The following is a 20195-nucleotide window of genomic DNA, read 5'->3' as shown; positions in this document are numbered from 1 at the left end:
TTGGAAGAAAATGAATTATTAATACAGAATCCAGTGATTAATGGCACTTAAGCTCTTCTCGGCAAACAGTGTGGGCTGCCTCTCCCTCATGCCAGGGGAGGGAAAAAAATTATACCCAGTCTGGCATATTTTCAGCTAAAGAAATCAATGTAGGGAAAGAACATAGCTGGGGGCTAGGTACTGTTTGAGCTTCCCAATCACAGAATTCATAATGTGGAGATAGAGCACTCCAGTGAAGAGAGTCTGTCCATTAGAGGGAGCTAGAGAATATCAAAGGGTGACTGCTAAAGGGGGACTATGATTTATAAGCCTGAAACATAAAGTCAGTTCATAGATAGAAAGTTTGAATATAGACTTTTTCTTTTGGTACTAAGAAAATCTGCACTGGAGTGGTACTCTAATAAATTGTTCTATATTGCACTTTGATAATCCAAAAATCAGCTAGAGTTTAAGGACCTGTGTTGAGTGAAAGTCAAACTGGCTAGAAGCTATCTGAACAATCTCAGGAAAGGAACAAAATCAGCAGATCAGTGTGAATACAGTCGAGGGTGGACTGTAGACGAATCAGCCGTACTCACATCGAAGCCGCTGAAGGTGTAGAATGGCCCGTCCTCAAAATTAACCTCCTCTTCCACATTTCTCATCAGCTCACTGCCAATGGTGAAAGCACGACCCTGGAGAAACGGACAAATAAAAACGAGTAACATGGTGGATTAATTTATGTAGATCCTATTTGCAAAACACTGCTCCCTCGATGCTGCTCTTTTTTCCCCTCACCACAGTACAGAGCAAGAAATGTAAAAGACAATGTTGTACTGCAAACTCTGTCTAGCCCCTCTGTTCCCTCTGTGCACAGCAAAGTCTGGATGGATGTCTTTTTTCCTTTTTACACTACATCCAGAAAGTCTTAATGAGAAGTCTTTAGCTTGTTTTTTGTAATGGCTCACTGTTATAAATTTGGTTATTAATAGAAACCAGCCAATCCCACTGCAGCTTTTAGTTTTTGTTGTATAAATACTGTATATGTCTACATATAGATTAAAATACAGAGTCACATGGTTGTATGCATATACATATTGGTCTATTCAAGACCAGATAGCTGATGACTTCATACAAAACATTTTCTTCCTCTCACCTTATTTCTCCTCATTGCCGGTTGTGTGACAGGCCATTTAGTCTTTTGAATAACATTGTCCGTAACTTGTGCTGACGATAGTCCTATGACTATTTACTTTTTTGTCACATTTTGTTACCTTATGCACAGGTTGAAAATTGAAAATAGGTTTAAAAACAGCTCGGTAGTTTTCCAGCAAATCTTTAAATACTGTATCTATGCCACTTTACCTGGTAGAGGTCCAAATTGCTTCCCTCAAAGCTGATACGAGTCTTGAAGCCCACCGGGATCAGCACAGGATCTGGATTCTCAAAATGAGGACACTTCGCTCCCTGAGAAAGCATCAAAACAAATCAGATTCTCACTTTTTTTCATTTACATTTTAAGTATGCCAACCACTTAACGGACACCATCATCTGCGGGGACAGATAAGTGTATCTTTGAAACATCTGCTGAATTAGAAATTGATATCCTCCACCCTACAGTATTTGTCATGGAAGATGGTACCAGCTGATACCGTTTAAAAAAAATTAATTTTCAGGGGAAAATTTGGATCGCTCAAGCGGCACGTGTTGTGATTAGATGTGTCTTTCGAAACTTCTGCTACACTTTTTCGAGCATTTATCAAACAGATAAATCAGAGATAAAACTCTTTGGTATGAGATGGATGTGCGAACCATTGAGAACACTCACCTGACGTTGCTTGATGATGTTGGCACCCACCACGCTGTCGTCCATGTCACTGCAGGAGTGGTCATGAGTGTTCCACTGGCAGCCCCACAAACTGGCCACACATGACATGCACCTGAAAACACACACAACCACACACAAACAAACACACACACACAAAAATATAGATAAGAAAATGATTTTACACATATAATTAGGAACACACACACACACACACACACACACACACACACACACACACACACACACAATCTTAAAACATGCAAACTCATAAAGGAGCGTCCAGCCCAAAAATCCATGTTTCTGACAACAAAATAGATCTCTGCAACTTCACGTAAGCAAAGCTCGTTCATCACACATTCCTTGGCATGAAAGAAATGAAGAAAAAATAAAGGAAGGGGGGAAAAATGGCAAGATCGACTTTCATTTTTTGATTAATGAAAAGGAAACTGAGGCAATTTCCTCAGCTTGGTAATAACAGGAGGAGAGAAAATGCAAGAGGTGCATTCAAAATTACCATGCATCACAATTTACAAACAGAGCCTTGATCTCTCATCTGTTCATGCACGGTGATACATTTACATCAAGGTTGTCAGTTGATGCTGTGTTCAGTGTCACTGTGTATTTGCAGTGAGTGACGGAGCAGAACCGATAGATTAAGAGTCAGACTCACGGTGTGTTTTCAGATTTCCTCACTGTGGCAGCACAGTTGTAGAACTTGAACTCCCGCGTGGCAAGCTCCACAGTCTCGTTGATGAAAATTCTGAGCGCCACGGCCACAAAGTCTAAGGACACAGCACAGGGCGCGTTAAAATGCTCTGCCCTCACTGTTGGTGGGATATGAGTTTTACACAACTATGAATGGGGAATTATTTTAAATATTCAAGACTTCTACAGTTCATGATGGGACAAAACAACACAGGAAGGCCAACCAATTCTGACACACAAGTCATTATCTTTAAATAATTTGTGACAGAGCATGACCTAAAATATCTTTATACTCATTATGTATTAAGGGAAGTTTGGGGTCACCTGCTGGAGCTGCTGCCCCCGCGACCCGATACCGGATAAGCAGATGAAGATGGATGAATGGATGGATTTATTGAGGCATTAATTTAACAAGACTTAAGAGTCTACAGTCTACGGCTCTGTAATGTTGTACTTATGCACAGCAATACTTTGAGCTAAATGGTAACATGTTCACAATGACAATGCTAACAGGCTGATGTTTAGCAGTTAATGTTCACCATTTCAGTTTAGCATGTTAGCGTGAATGCATTTGCTAATTTGAAAAAAACAGAAGAGTACAGCCAAGACTGATTGCACAATTAAGCCTGTGAGGGACATGGATGTTTGTACCAAACAGTATAAACTATAATATTAAATCTTTTAAAACAATTTTGGAAATCTAAGACTCAACCTTGGTTATAATTGTAAACAACAGACATATGTGGGTTGATTCTAAAGGCCATACCTTGGTCCTCAGGTGTATGTGGTATAAGAGAAGGGTTGGGGAGATCGCAGGAGACCTGACCAGAGTCAGACATGATGCCCTCACTATTGAAAGACTTGATGGAGCAGCGCAGACGGTCAGCAAGCCCGATTGCAGGAAGGGAGGGGATGTTAATCTTCACCTGAACACAAAATAATAAGGATTTTGGAGTGGATACAATTATTTTTGGGGGCATTTTAGGCCTTTATTTGAGAGGAAAAGTTGAAGACAAGAAAGAGGAGAGAAGGGGTAAAGGAGTTTGAATGCAGCAAAGGGCAACAAGTCAGAATCGAACCCTGGGCTGCTGCGGTAAGGACTGTGCCTTAGTACATGGGGCGCACACTCAAAGAGGTGAGTTTTTCAGAGAAAGGATTATTGGCTTAGTAATATCACTTCATATTGAATTAATTCCACTGCTCTGTGTAATTCAAACATCTCTGTGTAACTGTAAAGTTCCCATACAGAAGCTGTTTCTTTTTAAAGCCTGGAGATAGATGATAGAGATAGGTTGATTGATGTTGGTGGATATACAAAAGTGAGTCAGAAAGGGGGGGGGGGGGGGGGGGGGGGGGGGGGGGGAGAGAATAACCAGAAATGAAAAAAAGCAGCTTGAGAGAGAAAGTGCACAACAGAGGCTCTCCATCTTCAGGCTGTGAGAACAGTCAATCAGGTCGGTTATAGTAAACCAGTTTAGAGTTTTCTGGATCGATCAATACGGAGTCAGGAAGACCTAGAGCCCTGGGTCTTTGATTCACAATGGATACAGTTTATTACTCAGGCTGTGCATGTTTGTGCGAAGTGCATGTAAAAGGGGTTTGTGAGAGACAGAAAGAGAAGCAGAGAACAAAAGGAGATAGTGAGTAAAGAAGCAACGCTGTACCTTTTGAGTCTTTTTACAGGAAAGGTTCGGGGGATAGAAGGAGACAATCTTGACACAAAGCTGCCTGGGGCTCCACAACCAGCCATTCTTCTCTTCCGCCCGTCGGCACTCAGACCTCCTGGTACACCTTCAGACGAAAGATAAACAACTCCTATCAACATCCCATCCCATCCACAACCCCTAAACACATTGGCATAGCCTCATAGAAACAAAGCCTATGGACTCTTAGAGATTTATAATGTGCTTCTGTAAATAACAACCTCATGGCCAAGTGACTTCAAGCACGGCCTGTGCAGACTTCCAAGATTATTTTTTACATAGATGTACTCAATGCCCTTGTTTGTATCTGGTTTTGCAGTGTGAAATATGTGAAATATGTTACTTTAGGTTCAGGAATAATGGCCATATTTGACTACCTTTTTACATACAAAAATCAATAATTGAATTCTGCAAATTTGAATGGTATTATAGAAGAAGATTACCAGCTCTACTACGTTATATTAAAAACAGCAGAAAATCCCATTCGACAAGCTGGAATCAGATGATTTTGATGAATGACTGAAAAGATGATCAAAACAGTTGAAGACTACCAGTAATTTTTCGATCGACTAACCGATTCATCTTCAAATCATTGAAGCTTAAAATCTTGGTAAAATCTGTGCAGTGTTTCTGAATAAGAGTATTAACAACTTCCAAAAGAGAATCTGTTTATTTTTCACTTTTTTCTTGTTACTGATCGTATTCCTGTAAAATACTTGTATCATGTATGTATTTTACAGGGATACAGCCCCTTTTATCCTCCAGACCCTGATAAATATAGGCTGATGAGAGTAAATTGCACAGACTGCCTTCGCTGCATGAGACTCACAAACAGATTTAATTCCTTACGGCTGCACGGACAACAGGAGATGGAATATAAACACAGAGGGGTACTAAAAGTGTCTGCAATAAAACACTGAACAAATACCCCGCTGTGTTTTACAGATGGAATTGCATGTGTGGGTGTTTATGCTAGTCTGTTGCTGTGTGCATGCATTTATGAGTAAGTGTGTGTGTGTGTGTGTGTGTGTGTGTGTGTGCGCGCGAGTGAGTGAGTGAGTGAGAGAGAGAGAGAGAGATCTTCACCTGCCCTCCAGGACACACCAGCCACAGTAAGGGTCCCTCAGTTCCACACATGATTGGCAGTCTTTCTTTTGGAGGCACGTCTGCACCGGCACCTTGGTGATCTGGAGAATTACAACATGAAATATGATCAAACAGTGAACCTTAAGGGAGAAACTGCACAAAATATGAAGCATTTAAAGTACGGCTAGAAATGCTCTTTAGTTTGTTGCAGGTGTGAAGAGTGGGAGTAAAACATGTCCTGTCACAGCACACGGTCTCTCATGTCTGCTCCCCATGTTCAATTACTAAAACAATTCCCTCTGTCTACATACTAAATGTGTATTGTTCCCAGTGGTGGACAGACTTTGCCACATTCATTTACTGTACATATGCTTGAGTGCTTAAAAATGATCAGATTGGCCAGGTGTTCTGAGGGGAGGTGGTAGGCAGGATTTGAACATTTCTCTAATATAATCTAGTCTTGTTCCAGACCTCTGAATCACATCTCAGATTTGTGCAGTAATGCAAATAGACGGAATGAAGGGAAATGAAATTGCAATTTAGTCTTAATGTCAGGTTACATATGGTACAATTATTTTATAAAATATGATACAGTGTTAAAGATTAAAGTACCCAAGCGTATATTAAGTGTAGTTGTTAAAACATATTTCAACCTCAATAAACTTCAGACAAGTACTTTTGTATTTCAATTTTGTAACTATTGACTTCCCATTTCCTATCACAATTTCTTTGCAACCACGGTTATCACACCAGATCTGTTAATCTTCTATATATTCAGTTCTACAGACGTTTTCGATTAGGTACGGAGGTCCAATTATAAGGAGCAGCTATTCTGCTTCAATTTGCAGTCACTCCTCATTTCTGATTTTAAAGATCCTGAACAACTTCTCTTGACAAAGTACAGCCCTATGAAACCGTGTATGAAAGCAGTGCAAATATACAGTAGGTTATTGAATTCCTTGTTTTTCTTTATTTTTTCCTTCATGGTTTATTTATCATTATCACTTAAATAAAGTAATATTCAGTATGGTCATCAGTTATTTAGCAAATTAATACACTGACTGTAAACAGGAAAGTAATAGGTGTATATGCATACAGTAATGTAATAATAAATATACAAATGTAAAGTGTTACATGACTGCAAGAATTGTGTTTTTGTATCTGAATTCTGCCAAAACTTAGGTAACCTACACTCAGTACTGTGCCTTAAGCCTTATGTAGACACGTGTTATATGTGATATGTGTAACAACAAGGACCCTGACATACACACCTTTTTCTCTGTGGTAATGTAAAGGTGGCTTTGACTGAGGTCAAAGAAAAGGTTCTTGTTGACCTTCTCTCCCATGGTGTCGCCAGGAGTCGTACTGTACATGTCTGGCTCCGTGGCCAGGTGCACCTGGAGAGAAAACAAAGATAACACTGTCAGACATAAAGTCTTTAATTCCCACATTCTGCTTCACTCAGGTAAAACTAAAAGCTCTAAGGAAAAGGAAGAAAAAAAAAAGTCGAGCTGACAAGAGCAACAGATCAGAAGACAACTCCACCTTGAAGACCTCCCCCTGTGTGTTCCCCAAGAAGGCGATGGTGTGATCATTCTCCACGGCGACAGCCACGGCAGTCAGAAGCCCAGGTTTGGTCCACACTGCAATTGTCTTTAGGGCAAATTTCGGCTTGCTGGCTAAAGGGGAAGGCAGAAAGTCTGCGCCACACTTGTAGTTTGCCAACGTATCCTTCTGTAAATGAAAAGGAGGAACAAAAAGGATGATGACACATTGGGACTCTTTAAGAACTTTTGGATAGTGAGGGAATTAAACCCCCAGTCTGGTGGGTGCTCTACTAACTAAGATATGGCACAGGGCAGCAAATACATTAAACCAGTTTTTCCACTAGTGTTCATTAAACGCCGGCATTTTGCAAGTGTAGATGAAATACATGTGTAAATGTTTTCAGTATGTTTTGTTTGATCATTTATTTTAATCAATATAAGAATAAATCCTTTGTTTTAGGATGTCATTTTTCTCATTAGCCCATAGTTTGGGATAACAGAGTTAAAGCAGCTTATGTTAATACTCACTGAGCAGAAAATGACTCATATATGCAAATACAGTATATTCTGTGTTGCACTACAAGAGAGATTTAATTGATGGGATTCACACGTGATGATTTATTTATGGTTGAATGAAAATACTGTTGATGTTACAGCCATTTCTGCTAGAGTGACACCTATTTGTGTTTTTGAGACATGAATCTGTTCTGGTCAAATTAAAACCGTTTGAATTCAAACAGCAGCATGCCTCTCTTCATGGTGGGATGGCTTTAGGTGTTACAAAGTGATATTTATTTTTATTTTTCATTTATTTATTTTTTACTTTGTATTTACATTATCTACAGTAGATTTGTGAAAAATTATAAAAGGTTTTCTATGAAATGTTATGGTGATTTCTTTGACAACAGCTATTTGGTTTTATTCTGGAAGAGTTGAGGGAATTGGAAAAAGAGACACGGACAGAGGTTAGATATGAGACAGAACAAGAGCTTTAAACAGAACAATGACAAAAGGTCTGCAGAACAAAGTAAACATTAACAGTGACACATCCATTATTGATTACTGCAAAGGGAATTCTTCAAAACATATCCCCGTCACATCTGAAATTCCAAAAAAGAAAAAAGAAAAATTCAGCTGACACAAAAGAAGTACTTGCCGCAATTTTGGATGTGCAGAATTCGTCAGTTTTAGATGAGTAAGGGATATCCACAGCAGGGACCCCGGACATTTTCCCTGAGTCACTGTAGCAGGCGCTGATGATGTCCACCAGTCGCTCATTGATGGCGTTGAGTGGATACATGCAGAGAGCGGAGTCGCTGGGGTCGTCATCTGGACTTGCCACCATGAACAGAACTTTGTTCCAGGAGTTGACCTTACCATACCCACCTGATTCAGTCATGGCCCGTGCAAGCTCTTTCCCTGGAGAGGCCACATACGCAGCTTGGACTTTGTTGTATCGGTTATTTTGGCCGCAGTTTAACTGGAGCTCCGTGTGGGAGTAGTAATGGTGGTCGTCTTCGCAAAGACGAGACACAAAGGTCAGGTTTTTATTATCCGTACCATCAAGTGTCCTTGAAAAGAGGAAATAAACAAAACCATTGTCTTTGAAGGCAAGTCGGAAGTCATGCAGGTACTTGGGAACAAATGGCGTCGTCTGAACCGTAGATGCTTCAATGATGCTCTCAAACACGACCCAGTCACGGAGGTCCTGAAGGATTCGTGTGCTGATGAGTTTTGTACTGTCAAGGCTTCCGTAGCCCTTCCCAACAAGAAACACACTGAAGGCGTTCCCATCTTTTGAGTAGTTGGACATCACACCCACCACGTTCACGTTATCCTCTATGCTAGCCACGTAAGTCCTCTCTCCTTTACTGTCACTGTAATACAGCTGCTGTTCCACATTGGTCAGGTTTAGGAGGGAACAAATGCCTCGATAGCGGCTTCCGCAGACTATGAGTGAACCGTTGGACGGATGGACCAGCAGAAGCTTGTTGAGGTTGGGCATGAGCTTTGTGTCCTGGCAGGCGGAAGCAGGAGGCGTACAGCTCCGGGCATCCTCTTTGGGGCCCGTCTCAGCACGAGCCTGCAGGCGGAGTGACGGCCCCAGCTGGAAAATGGTGTTAACCGCCCCCAGGTAGATTCGACCAGTCTGGGGATCCTGGACCACATTGTTGATGGTGGTGTCTGTGGTGAACTCTAGGATGGGGACATTGCTGCTCTCCTCCTGAGCTTGTGAGACTGACTGGCAGAAGAGAAAGAAGAGGAGGGAAACCCAGCTTGCCATCTCTGTAGAAAACAGAAAGGGAGAGGTGTTTCATTATTAATGCAGTTGAATGCACACAAAAATTAACACAAGACTGCAGTGTAGAGTAAGTGTGTGGTTAACATATCATATGACACTAAACACACTCACAATCTAATGTCATGCAAACCTGTCAGATGGTCTATTCACAAGAGTTTAATGGAATAGTTTGACATTTTGGGAAATACACTTCTTAGCTTTCTTGCAGGGAGTAAGGAGACATTTACCTAGCCCCTTTTCACTTTGGTTTTTGTACAACATATGACATGGTATATTCATATATAATATGTTAGTAAGCTTTAGAGCCGGACGTTTACCACAGTTTCCAGTCTTTCTGCTATGGTAAGCTAACCATCTCTCCAGCTTCAAATTTACCATAGACATAAATATAAAGATATGGGAGTGGTGTTGATATTCTCATCTAACTGTCAATAAGAAGTAAAGTATATAAAGTATCTAAAATAAAAATGTCTTAAAAAGGCTTGGTTTGCTGAATTCAGCATATCTATCTATCTATCTATCTATCTATCTATGCAGATAATTGGATTTTATTTGGCAATGGTTTAAGATATCTGTCTCTTAAATTTAGGAAGCCGCCCCAAACCAATTTTGTTGAATGAAATTGTGTTTGTCTGAACAATCCACAGACTCCACTGTGAACTGTTAACTTTGGGACTTTGGTAAAAAAAGTAGTTCCACTGAAAACTGTCTACACCAAGGTGTGTGGATTACCCAGAGTAATTGTTTACGTGTGTTGCTGATTTTAAATTAAGCACCACAAATAAAATTCTCATTTCTGATGCAGAAATCTCAGACAGATATCTTTAAATTTGGCCAAATAAAACCCAAATTATACTACATATATAATTGTGTTATACTGACCCTTCCAGAGTACATATAAAGTAAACTATGCCGTAAGCTAAAATTTTGTAGTGCAACTCATGTTGTGTGTGACTCAACTTCCTGCTCCACTTCTATAAAAAGGGCGTGTTATTTTGGATTTAATTGACTTAATATCAGGAATGATCGCTGGTGAAAAAATAAACTGCTCTGTGTGGGGGTAAAGAAAGATTAAAGCCGAGAGCTAGATCTCAAACCATAACATAATAAAAGCCTATTTAAAAAGCTTGGATCCATTCCAACTTCATTTGCACTTTGCTTTTTTTTTCCAATACCTCCAAGCACTGTGTGCTCAGGAACTACACTGTTGTCTCGGTAAACACAATCACACAATATCTCTGTAAAATACAGACAGCATCATGTACCGGCTATCAGCAGGTGCTTGTAAAGGCCTTGCTCACTGCTGTTTGCCCAGGCTGTGGTAAATATGGAACTGCAGGTGGCTTTGAAGCAGCTATTGCCCACACAGCAAATGTGGATTTATGTTTGAATGTGGTTTCCAGCTCAAATAGTATCCTGCGTCTTATTCCACCTTGCCAGTCAAGTCCACAGGCACATTTGTCAAACTAAAAACCCCTGATGAAACTTCCAGGAGGTTGCTTTCCAAAGCTGTATTTTATTATGATAACCTGCCTTCCCTCACTGGACTAAGTGGGGAGACCACTGATTAGACATTTACCCAGGAGGGAAACTTGTTAATTTCACTGGCAACTCCCATTAGCATTTAAGTGCCGACTACTCGATTTGATGATTTTATTTTTCTGCCTCAATCCTTCTCCTCCCCGCCCAGTCCCACAACCAATTTCACTATATAAATGTATTGTGCCCTTTTCAATTCATTCCCTTAAATATTTCAATTAAATTTGATATAGTGCAATAAAACCTCTGTCTGTGCTTATTGAAGACAGAAATGTTTGCGGTCGGTTTTTTACAGATTTAATTATTAGGGAAGTGAAGATTAAACTAACAGGAGCAGAGAGAAGAATAATGTAATTTGAGTTAACATGCACATTACAGGGGTGGACAAAATAAAAGGAACATCCTGTGAACAATCACCTCAGCTCCAGAGTAATAAAAACACTTACATTACAAAGACAAATCCACTAGCCAAGTTGAACGACAATTACAAGGCGCCACATTAACTCACTTTTATGTTTGAGTTTTCAAGGAAGTGTTACAAAACTGCATAAACTGCAAAACGTTCTTCACAATGTTGACAACATAAACAAACAATGAAAATGCACTGACAAGAGTGGTGGAAAGCTGCAAAATGCTCACAGAAAAAAAATGATCACAGACTTAAAAGAACACCTCTGTGAGGCAATTTCAAAGGCATGAACAGGAAGCACAGAGAAATCAATTCAGGCCACAATAAAGTGAACGCTTGAATGCACTGCTCGTGATAACTGACATGAGTCATTTCTGTGCTCATTATTTGACACTTCAAATGTGCACTGAGGGTGTGAACGTTGAGGTGTCAGTAACATTGACCCACATCTTATTTATTACCTTCCACCACCTTCCTCAATTAAACCTTTATTATCTTTTACGTGTCCTTTTTTCTCAGTTTTCACATTTGTTACTGATTTGTCCCTAAAAGCTGCTACAGTTTATACATGCAGATTTTTATCATAATTTCTTCTCAGTTTGTACTCATTTTATTGCATTTGTAAGTGACACTGACCTTAGTATACACTTTTTAGGCGTACTGTGTTTTCTCACCACAAGCTGCTATTTGACAGTCTGCTGATGGTTAACCAGTTTTGACTACGTTCAGGTAGTCGGAAATGTCACATAACCTTTAATGGGCTTTTTTCTTGGTGTTTGAGGAAACACCTGGCAGGAAAATCTAGTATTTTTCATTATCAGCAGCTCCTGTACATACCAATTAAACCTAGTGTATGTCTATGCATCTAAAAAATGTCTGAAATTAAACAGCTGTTTGCTAGTTTTTTCTGTTTTTGTACACAACACGAAAGACCATACTGTCTAAATATTGGATGGGATTGTAAATATTAACTGTAATTGAAGCATGACTGCCTCTCTGAATTTACCTCCATTGTGTGCAATCCGCCAAAAAAGAATTAATATCCATATGTCCATCAATTCGCTTGGCCATGATACAGACTGCACAGAGAGACTCCACAAAAGGTGGATTATGTCAATTGTTTCAGTAACAGAAAATGACTTGATTCCTTTGCCTTCCAATCAAACATGCTGTTACAAAGCAAACTTTCTCAGTCTGTAATGTACAATGAAATGTCTACGGGCGCTCATTTAGGTTTCAGAGAGTTCTAGTTCCACTTACATCCATGACTTCAAAGAGTCCTTTTCCTACTCATGCAATTCCTATAGCCAGCCCTCGATGAGAAAAAAAAAAGTGTCACACCAATTTTCCTCAGATGCTGCATTGTGGGTCAGTAGAAAAAGAAAGTCTTAACATATTTCAAAGAAGCCTGTTCTCTCATAGGATGTCTCCTTCTGTCGCTATATCACTTTTCATCCTTTTTTCATAGGCTTAATCCTGAACACTGGAATTAAAGAGGCTTCAAAGAGCTGAGGAGAGGCAGATGTCTGGTGGGGGTGACACAGGTGGAATGAGGCCTATTCCTCCACAGACCAGCCTACCTCTCGTTTCTCAACATGTATCTAAGCTGTTGTGAGAGAACACAGCAAGTGGGCATACCATCTAACACGTGGCTATTCTGAATAAATTAAAAGCGGCTAAATTTAGAGGCTGCGTCAGCCTGCTGCTAATGAAGCCTCCAATGGCTTGGGATAAATAATGATGAAACACATCACGTGCTAATGAAGCTGGCACATCAGAAAAAAAGTGATCTGTGAAAGACACAATGGATGAATTAAAACTGCCAGCTTTTGTTTATTTTGTGTCTTAAAGAAATTAAAAGTATTTCTGCATATTTTTCATTTTATCGTTACAGAAAGACAAGTTTTACACAGAATCATTAACTGAACTGACTAAACTGAATCCTCATTGTCACTGAGCGAATCAGTACTTTTAGAAGTGGAGCTCCCCGCACTTGTGACTATACGCATTGTTGTTGAATGTGTATTACTTCCTTGTTATCCAAATGAATGATTATGCTGCGATAACTCTGTAGCAAATAGGCGGGTCTAGCGCCATCAACCTGAAAAGATTTGATCAATTATTTATTCATTTCATTCAGCTTTCTAGTTTTTATAATAAATCTTAATGTCAGACACTGAATGCTAAAGATTTGTAGATTGTGTAAACATCGGGGACAACAGTAAGCCTGTTTCCAAATACTTTTACTATGTTAAAACTAATATTCAGTCTTTAGATAAACTTCTGTTGCACAGAGCTGTCTAGTTCTTAGATGAACCTAAGTACGACTCATTTGCAATCAATTCTTGGAAAACATTCTATCTACTTCTAACTGTATCATTGGCTAACTTTAAGATAAGCCAGTCTTTATTTTTGTGAAACGATATAACTTGCATCAGACTATTCCAAGAGCAATTTTAGACTGGCCCGACACAACAGAACAGTCTAAAATATATTTGTGAAGAAAAACTTTATCATCTTTTGCTGACAAAGTCTAATATGCTGTTTTTTTTATAGATATATTAGAATGTTATCAATAAACCAAACAAGAAAACCCTAGGCTACAAACAGTGCTTGTATTAGACTAGTTTTGCATGCTACTGAACTTTAACCCAACAGCAACACACTGAAGGACTTTCTGAACAGTGACGCTAACAGAATGAACTTGATCGACACAATCTGATTCAGCAAAGTGATTTGTAATTTCCACCTCTATTTTTTTCTACTGTTTGAATTGAAATAAACATTAAGAGAAAAAACTGCTGAGGTACTGCAAGCACATGAAGGTGTGTCTCTTTGTTGGTGATCATTACAAACATGCACACACTCCTTTTTTATGACAACTACAGTACCACCTCTTTCACCCTCCCTCAACAAGTCAGGACATGTGGGGACAGGTAAAGAAGCTCTCAGCAGAGGAAAATGAAACATAATTGAAAAATGGCAGGTGTGCACACAAACACACACAGATTCATAGGCTTAGAGATACACGTGCACGCACCAATATGTGCACCGGCGCCGTTTGAAGTGCTGACAAGGTAATCCCACTCCAACCACACAGAGACACTCTTCTCTTCAAACAGACACACTGTGTTTCTTTGACACAGGGGCACTAAAGCCCAGCATGGCAGTCTGCATGCCTCTCAGCCAATCCTCTCACCACACAAAACCCACACCCCCCCCCTTTCAGGACAACACCCACCAGGAGGAAGTCTACGAGCGTGCCTGTGCAAGGAAGCAAGAGATCAGGAACGAGAACAGAGAAAACAAGAGTGTGGGTGTGGGCGTGTGTGTGTGTGTGTGTATTTGTGTGTGTAATGATTAGAACACACACACAAACACTTTTGCAACAGCTGACCTGGCAAATTTTGAACCAGCATGAGTGCTCCTCTCACTCATTAAAACAGATAGGGAAAGGAAATTGATATAATAAATAAAAAAACAGACATCCTACCCTAAAAACATAATGGGATATCACCCCATACTGTGATAGTTCATATTCAGCACTTTCTTTATCAGAGAGCTGGCTTTGACAGATGCCACGGTCTGACATTGATGTGGTGGGTGTCTTCACATTCAGTGTTATACGCTGATAAAAGTGAACTGCTATTAAAATCACTTGCATGTCCCCAGAAGCGGGGGGGGGGGGGGTTATAGTCTAAAGTGAATTGTGCCATGTATCTCACAGTGTGTAGTGTGCTGAAGAGGCCTGCTAAAGTGGGTGAGGGGTGCATCCTCGTCCTTTATTTTCCCACCACCGTCCAAGGAAGGAAAGGCAGAAACAAGCAGCATTGTTAAAGATGAAACATGAAGTGGGAGAGCGTACAGAACTCTTTCTCTGCATATCTCCCATCTCACTTTTTTTGACATGCAAACGCTCTTGTTCCCTCCTTACAGTGAAATTGTTTCACAAGTTGCAATGAGAGGCTGTTGCGACGACAGCGAATTCCAATTACCATATGAACAATTACCCTGCCGTCAGGGTTGGCAGTTCATTTATTTCAATTTGACTGACTGGGAGAATCATGCTCACCAAAGCAGCCAGCCCAGCCATTGTATTCAGGGCACCAGGCGGGGGATTGATGGGCCAGGCCCATTTCAGTGGGTTCCAGCTGCTCTGGCCTAAATATGCTAAGACCTTTAAATTTGGCCCGTGACCCAAGGACTGTGTAAATCACACTTTGCTATCCTAATAGACCGTGTGTGTGTGTGTGTGTGTGTGTGTGCGTCCCAATTCTCACGCCTGTGTGCTTGTGTTTCTCTTGTGTGTCTACATGAGTCTGCCCTCTTGTGAATGTTTGTCTGATTTAACCCGCACACACCCACACCATCTTTTAAAGGCACAGCACTTTTCCTCATTGGGACTGATATGCTGTTTGTGTGTCTGTTTACCGCTCCGTCACCATTTTCAAGGCTCCTGCTATCTCCCCTCTGCCAGCTGGACACTTGAGCAGCAAGTACACAAAATCACATGTGCGTGCACGCACACGCACACACACACACACACACACACACACACACACACACACACACACACACACTACAGATTTAAATGTGCATGTGTGCAGGGATACACATACACAGGCACAGTCGCTACTGCATTTTTCATACCTTTCTCTGCAGCCAACCTCAATGTCTTTAATCTCTAAAGCTCTGTTTGTCTCTCAAACAAACACATAAACACAACTTCTCTCTGTCTGGGCAGCAGCAGCTTGGGCTAATCTCCCAATGCTAACTGCCCTACCCCACCCCCCAGCTGGATGTTGCAGCTCTCCAGCGGGACAGAGTGGCCGTTTTGCTGTGTGGACACAGCTGGCGGATGTGGAGAACCTGATTAAATGGCCTGGCCTGGCAGAGTAGAGCTACTTTCAGGAGCCAATGGCTTCTCCGACATCACCGCCACGTCCAGGCGATTGCTAATACACACAAACAGTTGTATGGCATGCATGCATACACAAGCTCACTAATCAACTCGACTCACTTACAGATCTGCATCTGAGAGCCAACTCTGTTGCGGCATATGAAAAATGCTGCCCACATCCACAAGTAGGGCTGAAACTAAAGAATGTTTTCATTATCAATTAATCTTCTGAATTCTTAAATAAATCGATTAATACTTTGGTCTATAAAATGTCAGAAAACTGAATAAAGATCAAAATGAGGTCCTACAATTTCTTGTTTTGTCTGACAAACAGTCTTAAAACAAAGTTACTCCAATTGAGAAACTGGAACTAGCAAATGTTTGACATGTTTTGCTTGATAAATGGCTTAAATGTTTAATTGATTAATTTAAAAATGTCCCATCAAGTAATCCCTTAGTTGATTTATTGTTTCAGAAAGTATTTTCTTTGCAACACATATCTTGATTGCTGCAGGGAATTTCTGTTTTCTCTCTCACTACTGTCAGAAGATCAGACTCTCTTTAAAGAACAGGTGACTTAATATCTTGCTCAAGGGCACTTCAGCAGGTCTGATGCTTGCTCTCACACACAAACACACCGAGACTTAAATCCCTGCTTCCTCTGGTTGGAGGGCAGCTTCTCTAAGCGGTACAGCACCCTCAGGCGATCCTCTGCTCCCAACACACACTCACCCTCCACATACATACAGCACGCATTTACGTTGCAACACACATGCAGCCACAATTAAGAAGTCAGGCAGCTAGACTGACTACTGGGAAGGAATCCATTACACACCTTATTGGTCATAATGATTTCACTTCACCAGCATAAACGCCAATGAGCCATGAAGGTATCTTGTAATGTGGTTTAGTCTCAGTGACCAGCTTTAGTTTGGTTTCAAGGGGAATACTGATCTTACAGTGAATGATTGCTCGCTTGCCATTTTATGGGAATTCTGATGAAAAGATGTCACCAATGTGTGTTTATAGCTTTGGTATTAAAGGAAAACATGCCCTTTTGCTTTCCTTCCAAGAGTAAGACGAGAAGACCAGAGGAATATATCAATCTTATGTCTGTTAAGTGCAGAGGAGGAGCTGGGACTGTTAGCTCAAAATAAACACTGGAAGCAGGGAGAAGCATCAAGCCTGGTTCTATCCAATGTGAAAAAATGTACAGCTTCCAACACCTCCAAAGCTCAGCAATCAACACTTTGTATCTCGTTAGTTTAATCAGTGCCCAAACATAAGTGAAAACATTGACAATTTGCTTTTCCGGTTTACAATTAGTTTCTCCATCTGTCATGTACTTCTATGCAGCATCTTTGGCTTTAGCGTGGGCTGCCAGACACGGTCAGTAAACTGGTAACCTCACTGTGATGAGGAAAAGAGAGTTGGTATGCAAGCCTTACTTTTTCCATAAACACTCATGTTTTTGCACCTACATGTGACTTAAGCATAATTAAGCACCTTCCATTAAGGGACCTCACTCAAGACGTTTACGTGCACTCCAGAAACCAGAGAAAGCAGGTTATACCCTAGTAACCTGGTTACCAAATACATGCAACAGGTCAGTAATGAAATATCTTCCCTACCACAGACCTTAATTTGCTTTTCTTACTTAATTTAACTGAGAGTGCTTATCGCTGACTTACTGCAGATCGATGACTCAGTGAGAGGACAGACAGACAGAGCAAAGCTTCTCCTCACGACATAAAGATGTTTAAATTTATCAAACAAGTTCAGCTGTGGGCTAACGGACTTATGTAGGCTTCTAGATGATACTTTGTGTTGGTATTACTTTAATTACAAAGATGCACCACTTGTTATTACTACGTGTAATTATCTGTCCTTTCATCCACCAGTTCTGCTGTTACTTGTCTGAAGTATTTCTCCTGTACATACATACATACATACATACATACATACATACATGTAAAGAGTAGATTAGAAACTTGATCAAAAGAAATGGGTGTCCGCCAGGAGATAATTGTCCAGCTGGGGAAATCTGCTTTTTTTTTTATTCCCCTACCCGTTTACATGGCATTGAAGAAATCATCTTACTGGAGAAAGCCCAATGTAACCTGGTTACTGATCTACATACTGTTACAACAAGCTGTGCCCAGTCCCTGCACCCATCTGTTCCAGCAAGTAACTCCCCCAAAACTACAAGTTAGTTTCTTATACAAACATTTTTGTGTATGATTAAACAAACAAGCTACAGGTTAGTAGTAAGCTTTACAGATGTTGGTAGGTGTATTTTTAATACAAAGATGTGATCAATATTGATCTCCTCGTCTAACGCTTGGAAAGAAAGCAAATAGGTTCATTCCCACAAAATGTTGAGCTATACCTTTAAACACAGGTAGGAAAGTGTATGAATAGAGCACAAGCTGTCAGAGATGAAATCTCTCTGGTTCTGTCTAGACGTGTGAGAGCTGAGCGAGAGAGGTAACCTCAGAAAGAAAGGCAGGAGGCATTATAGATGATCGAGAGACTGAAAGACAGGACCAGAGGGGGGACAATCACATAAACATTACTGACTTGAGCCTCAATAGTTCCTTTGTGCTGGTTGGCAGGTGCCTGTCACTTGTCAAAATGATTCTGAGAGAGGATGGTGACAGAGCATCGTAATAGTGGTAGCATGAGCATTGGCTGAGGCCCAGAACTATTCCAGCTTTTGGTAATGACTAACAGCTATCAGGTAATAGCACAAAGATTAGCTAGCTCTCCCCAGCATATGGAGAAAAGGTCACGTTTGGAGCTTAGAAGGTAATGGCTAAATTAGCTGCAAAAAATACCTCATAAAATTAAATAGCTTCTAGCAAAAAGGAGTACTTTCCGCTGGCCGTGCAGAAGGAAATAGACTGGGCTACTTTTTAATTAGTCGGACGACAAGAACTAATCACAGGAAGGTTAGAGTCTGATAAAATGTGTGTATGCCTCGACACAAAACCTAAAGTCATAACACAAGAGCACCCTCTAACTTCCTCTTTCGCTCACGAATATTAAATGAAAAACACATTTCCTTGGACTACCTCCAACCCAACTCCTTAGTGTCACACACTTTCACCAAATGTTCTTGATGCTATTGAAACCACTCCACAACACTCATCCCTTCATCCGCTGACCCTCACAATCATCCATCTCTTCATCCATCATCTATCAGTGTTTCTGCAGCCGAAGGGGAGAGAGCTGCTAAGCAGGGCCTGACTAATGGCTAAACAAACACCATTATCAGGCCTCAGTGGCCGAACACTGAGCTATAAGAGCCCCAGAGCAGCTGAGGCTCTTTAATACTTAATCCCCACTGCCCTGCTCTGCTAGCGGATGTTCTAAACTAAACTAGGATGGGCGGCACTGAAGGTCAACTAATGAGGGAATAAGCACAAAAACAGAGGAGATTTGAAGAAAGGAGGATTGTTATGCATGCATTGCACACACATGCACAATCACTTACTGCAAAAGCTGAGTGGAGAATAGACCGTATTAAGAGAGGCTAGACAGACATGTTGCCCACTCGTCTTGGCCTATTTCCTCTCTAAAAAAAAAAAGCTCAGGGAGAAGTTAATGAGCCTGTTACAGACCCACAGTTCCCCTGATAAGGCCGCTGATTACACCACATGTTCGGGCAAGAAGATTGTGCATGTGTGTGTTTGCATGCACGTTTGTATTTGTGTCATCTGACCCAAAGCGGTCATCTGCTAATCATATGTTCACAAGTCAGCAATGCACATTTTCTGATAAACACACTTTCACACCAATCACTAGTCTCGAGGTGCAATCTATCCTTCTCACACTCGCTCGCCTACATACACCAGCTAAGTCACATCCATGATCACATTTCTCACTCAAACACACACACAATCAAGTGTGACTGAGTGAGCAAGCCACTCAATGGAAGTGGGTGATTAGGCCCTCAGAGGGAAGGCCTGACCTTTCCCTTCATATCAAGTCCTTCTTGCGCATGTGTGTTTTTATGAGTCATTGGCTGTAAGCTCTCGGGCCCGCGCCACTTCACATCGAATGTCAATGACTTAAATGAGATGGCCAGACAGGCAGCAGGCTGGAAGAGAGAAGCCAATGATAAAAAATAACCTAAAAAAGAAAGGAGAGAGAAAGACTGAAAGAAAAAGAGGGCTGTCACAGATCAATCTTCTG

General features: G+C 40.8%; 1 protein-coding gene across 1 annotated transcript in view; it reads right to left on the bottom strand.

Annotated features, from left to right (window-relative positions):
• LOC116694639 (plexin-B2) overlaps positions 1-20195 on the bottom strand; it is a 112677-nt gene that overhangs the window by 31234 nt on the left and 61248 nt on the right. The window contains 10 exon segments of the mRNA XM_074783868.1: positions 579-674; positions 1345-1446; positions 1808-1919; positions 2478-2589; positions 3279-3438; positions 4177-4303; positions 5302-5402; positions 6573-6698; positions 6847-7035; positions 8005-9134. Coding sequence (XP_074639969.1) covers positions 579-674; positions 1345-1446; positions 1808-1919; positions 2478-2589; positions 3279-3438; positions 4177-4303; positions 5302-5402; positions 6573-6698; positions 6847-7035; positions 8005-9132 — 2253 coding nt within the window. The 5' untranslated portion in view covers positions 9133-9134.

This window comes from Etheostoma spectabile, chromosome 8 (assembly GCF_008692095.1).
Source record: "Etheostoma spectabile isolate EspeVRDwgs_2016 chromosome 8, UIUC_Espe_1.0, whole genome shotgun sequence".
NCBI classification, from domain to species: domain Eukaryota; kingdom Metazoa; phylum Chordata; class Actinopteri; order Perciformes; family Percidae; genus Etheostoma; species Etheostoma spectabile.
Note: the sequence above shows the minus strand (reverse complement) of the source record. Positions and strands in the feature narration are given on the sequence as shown.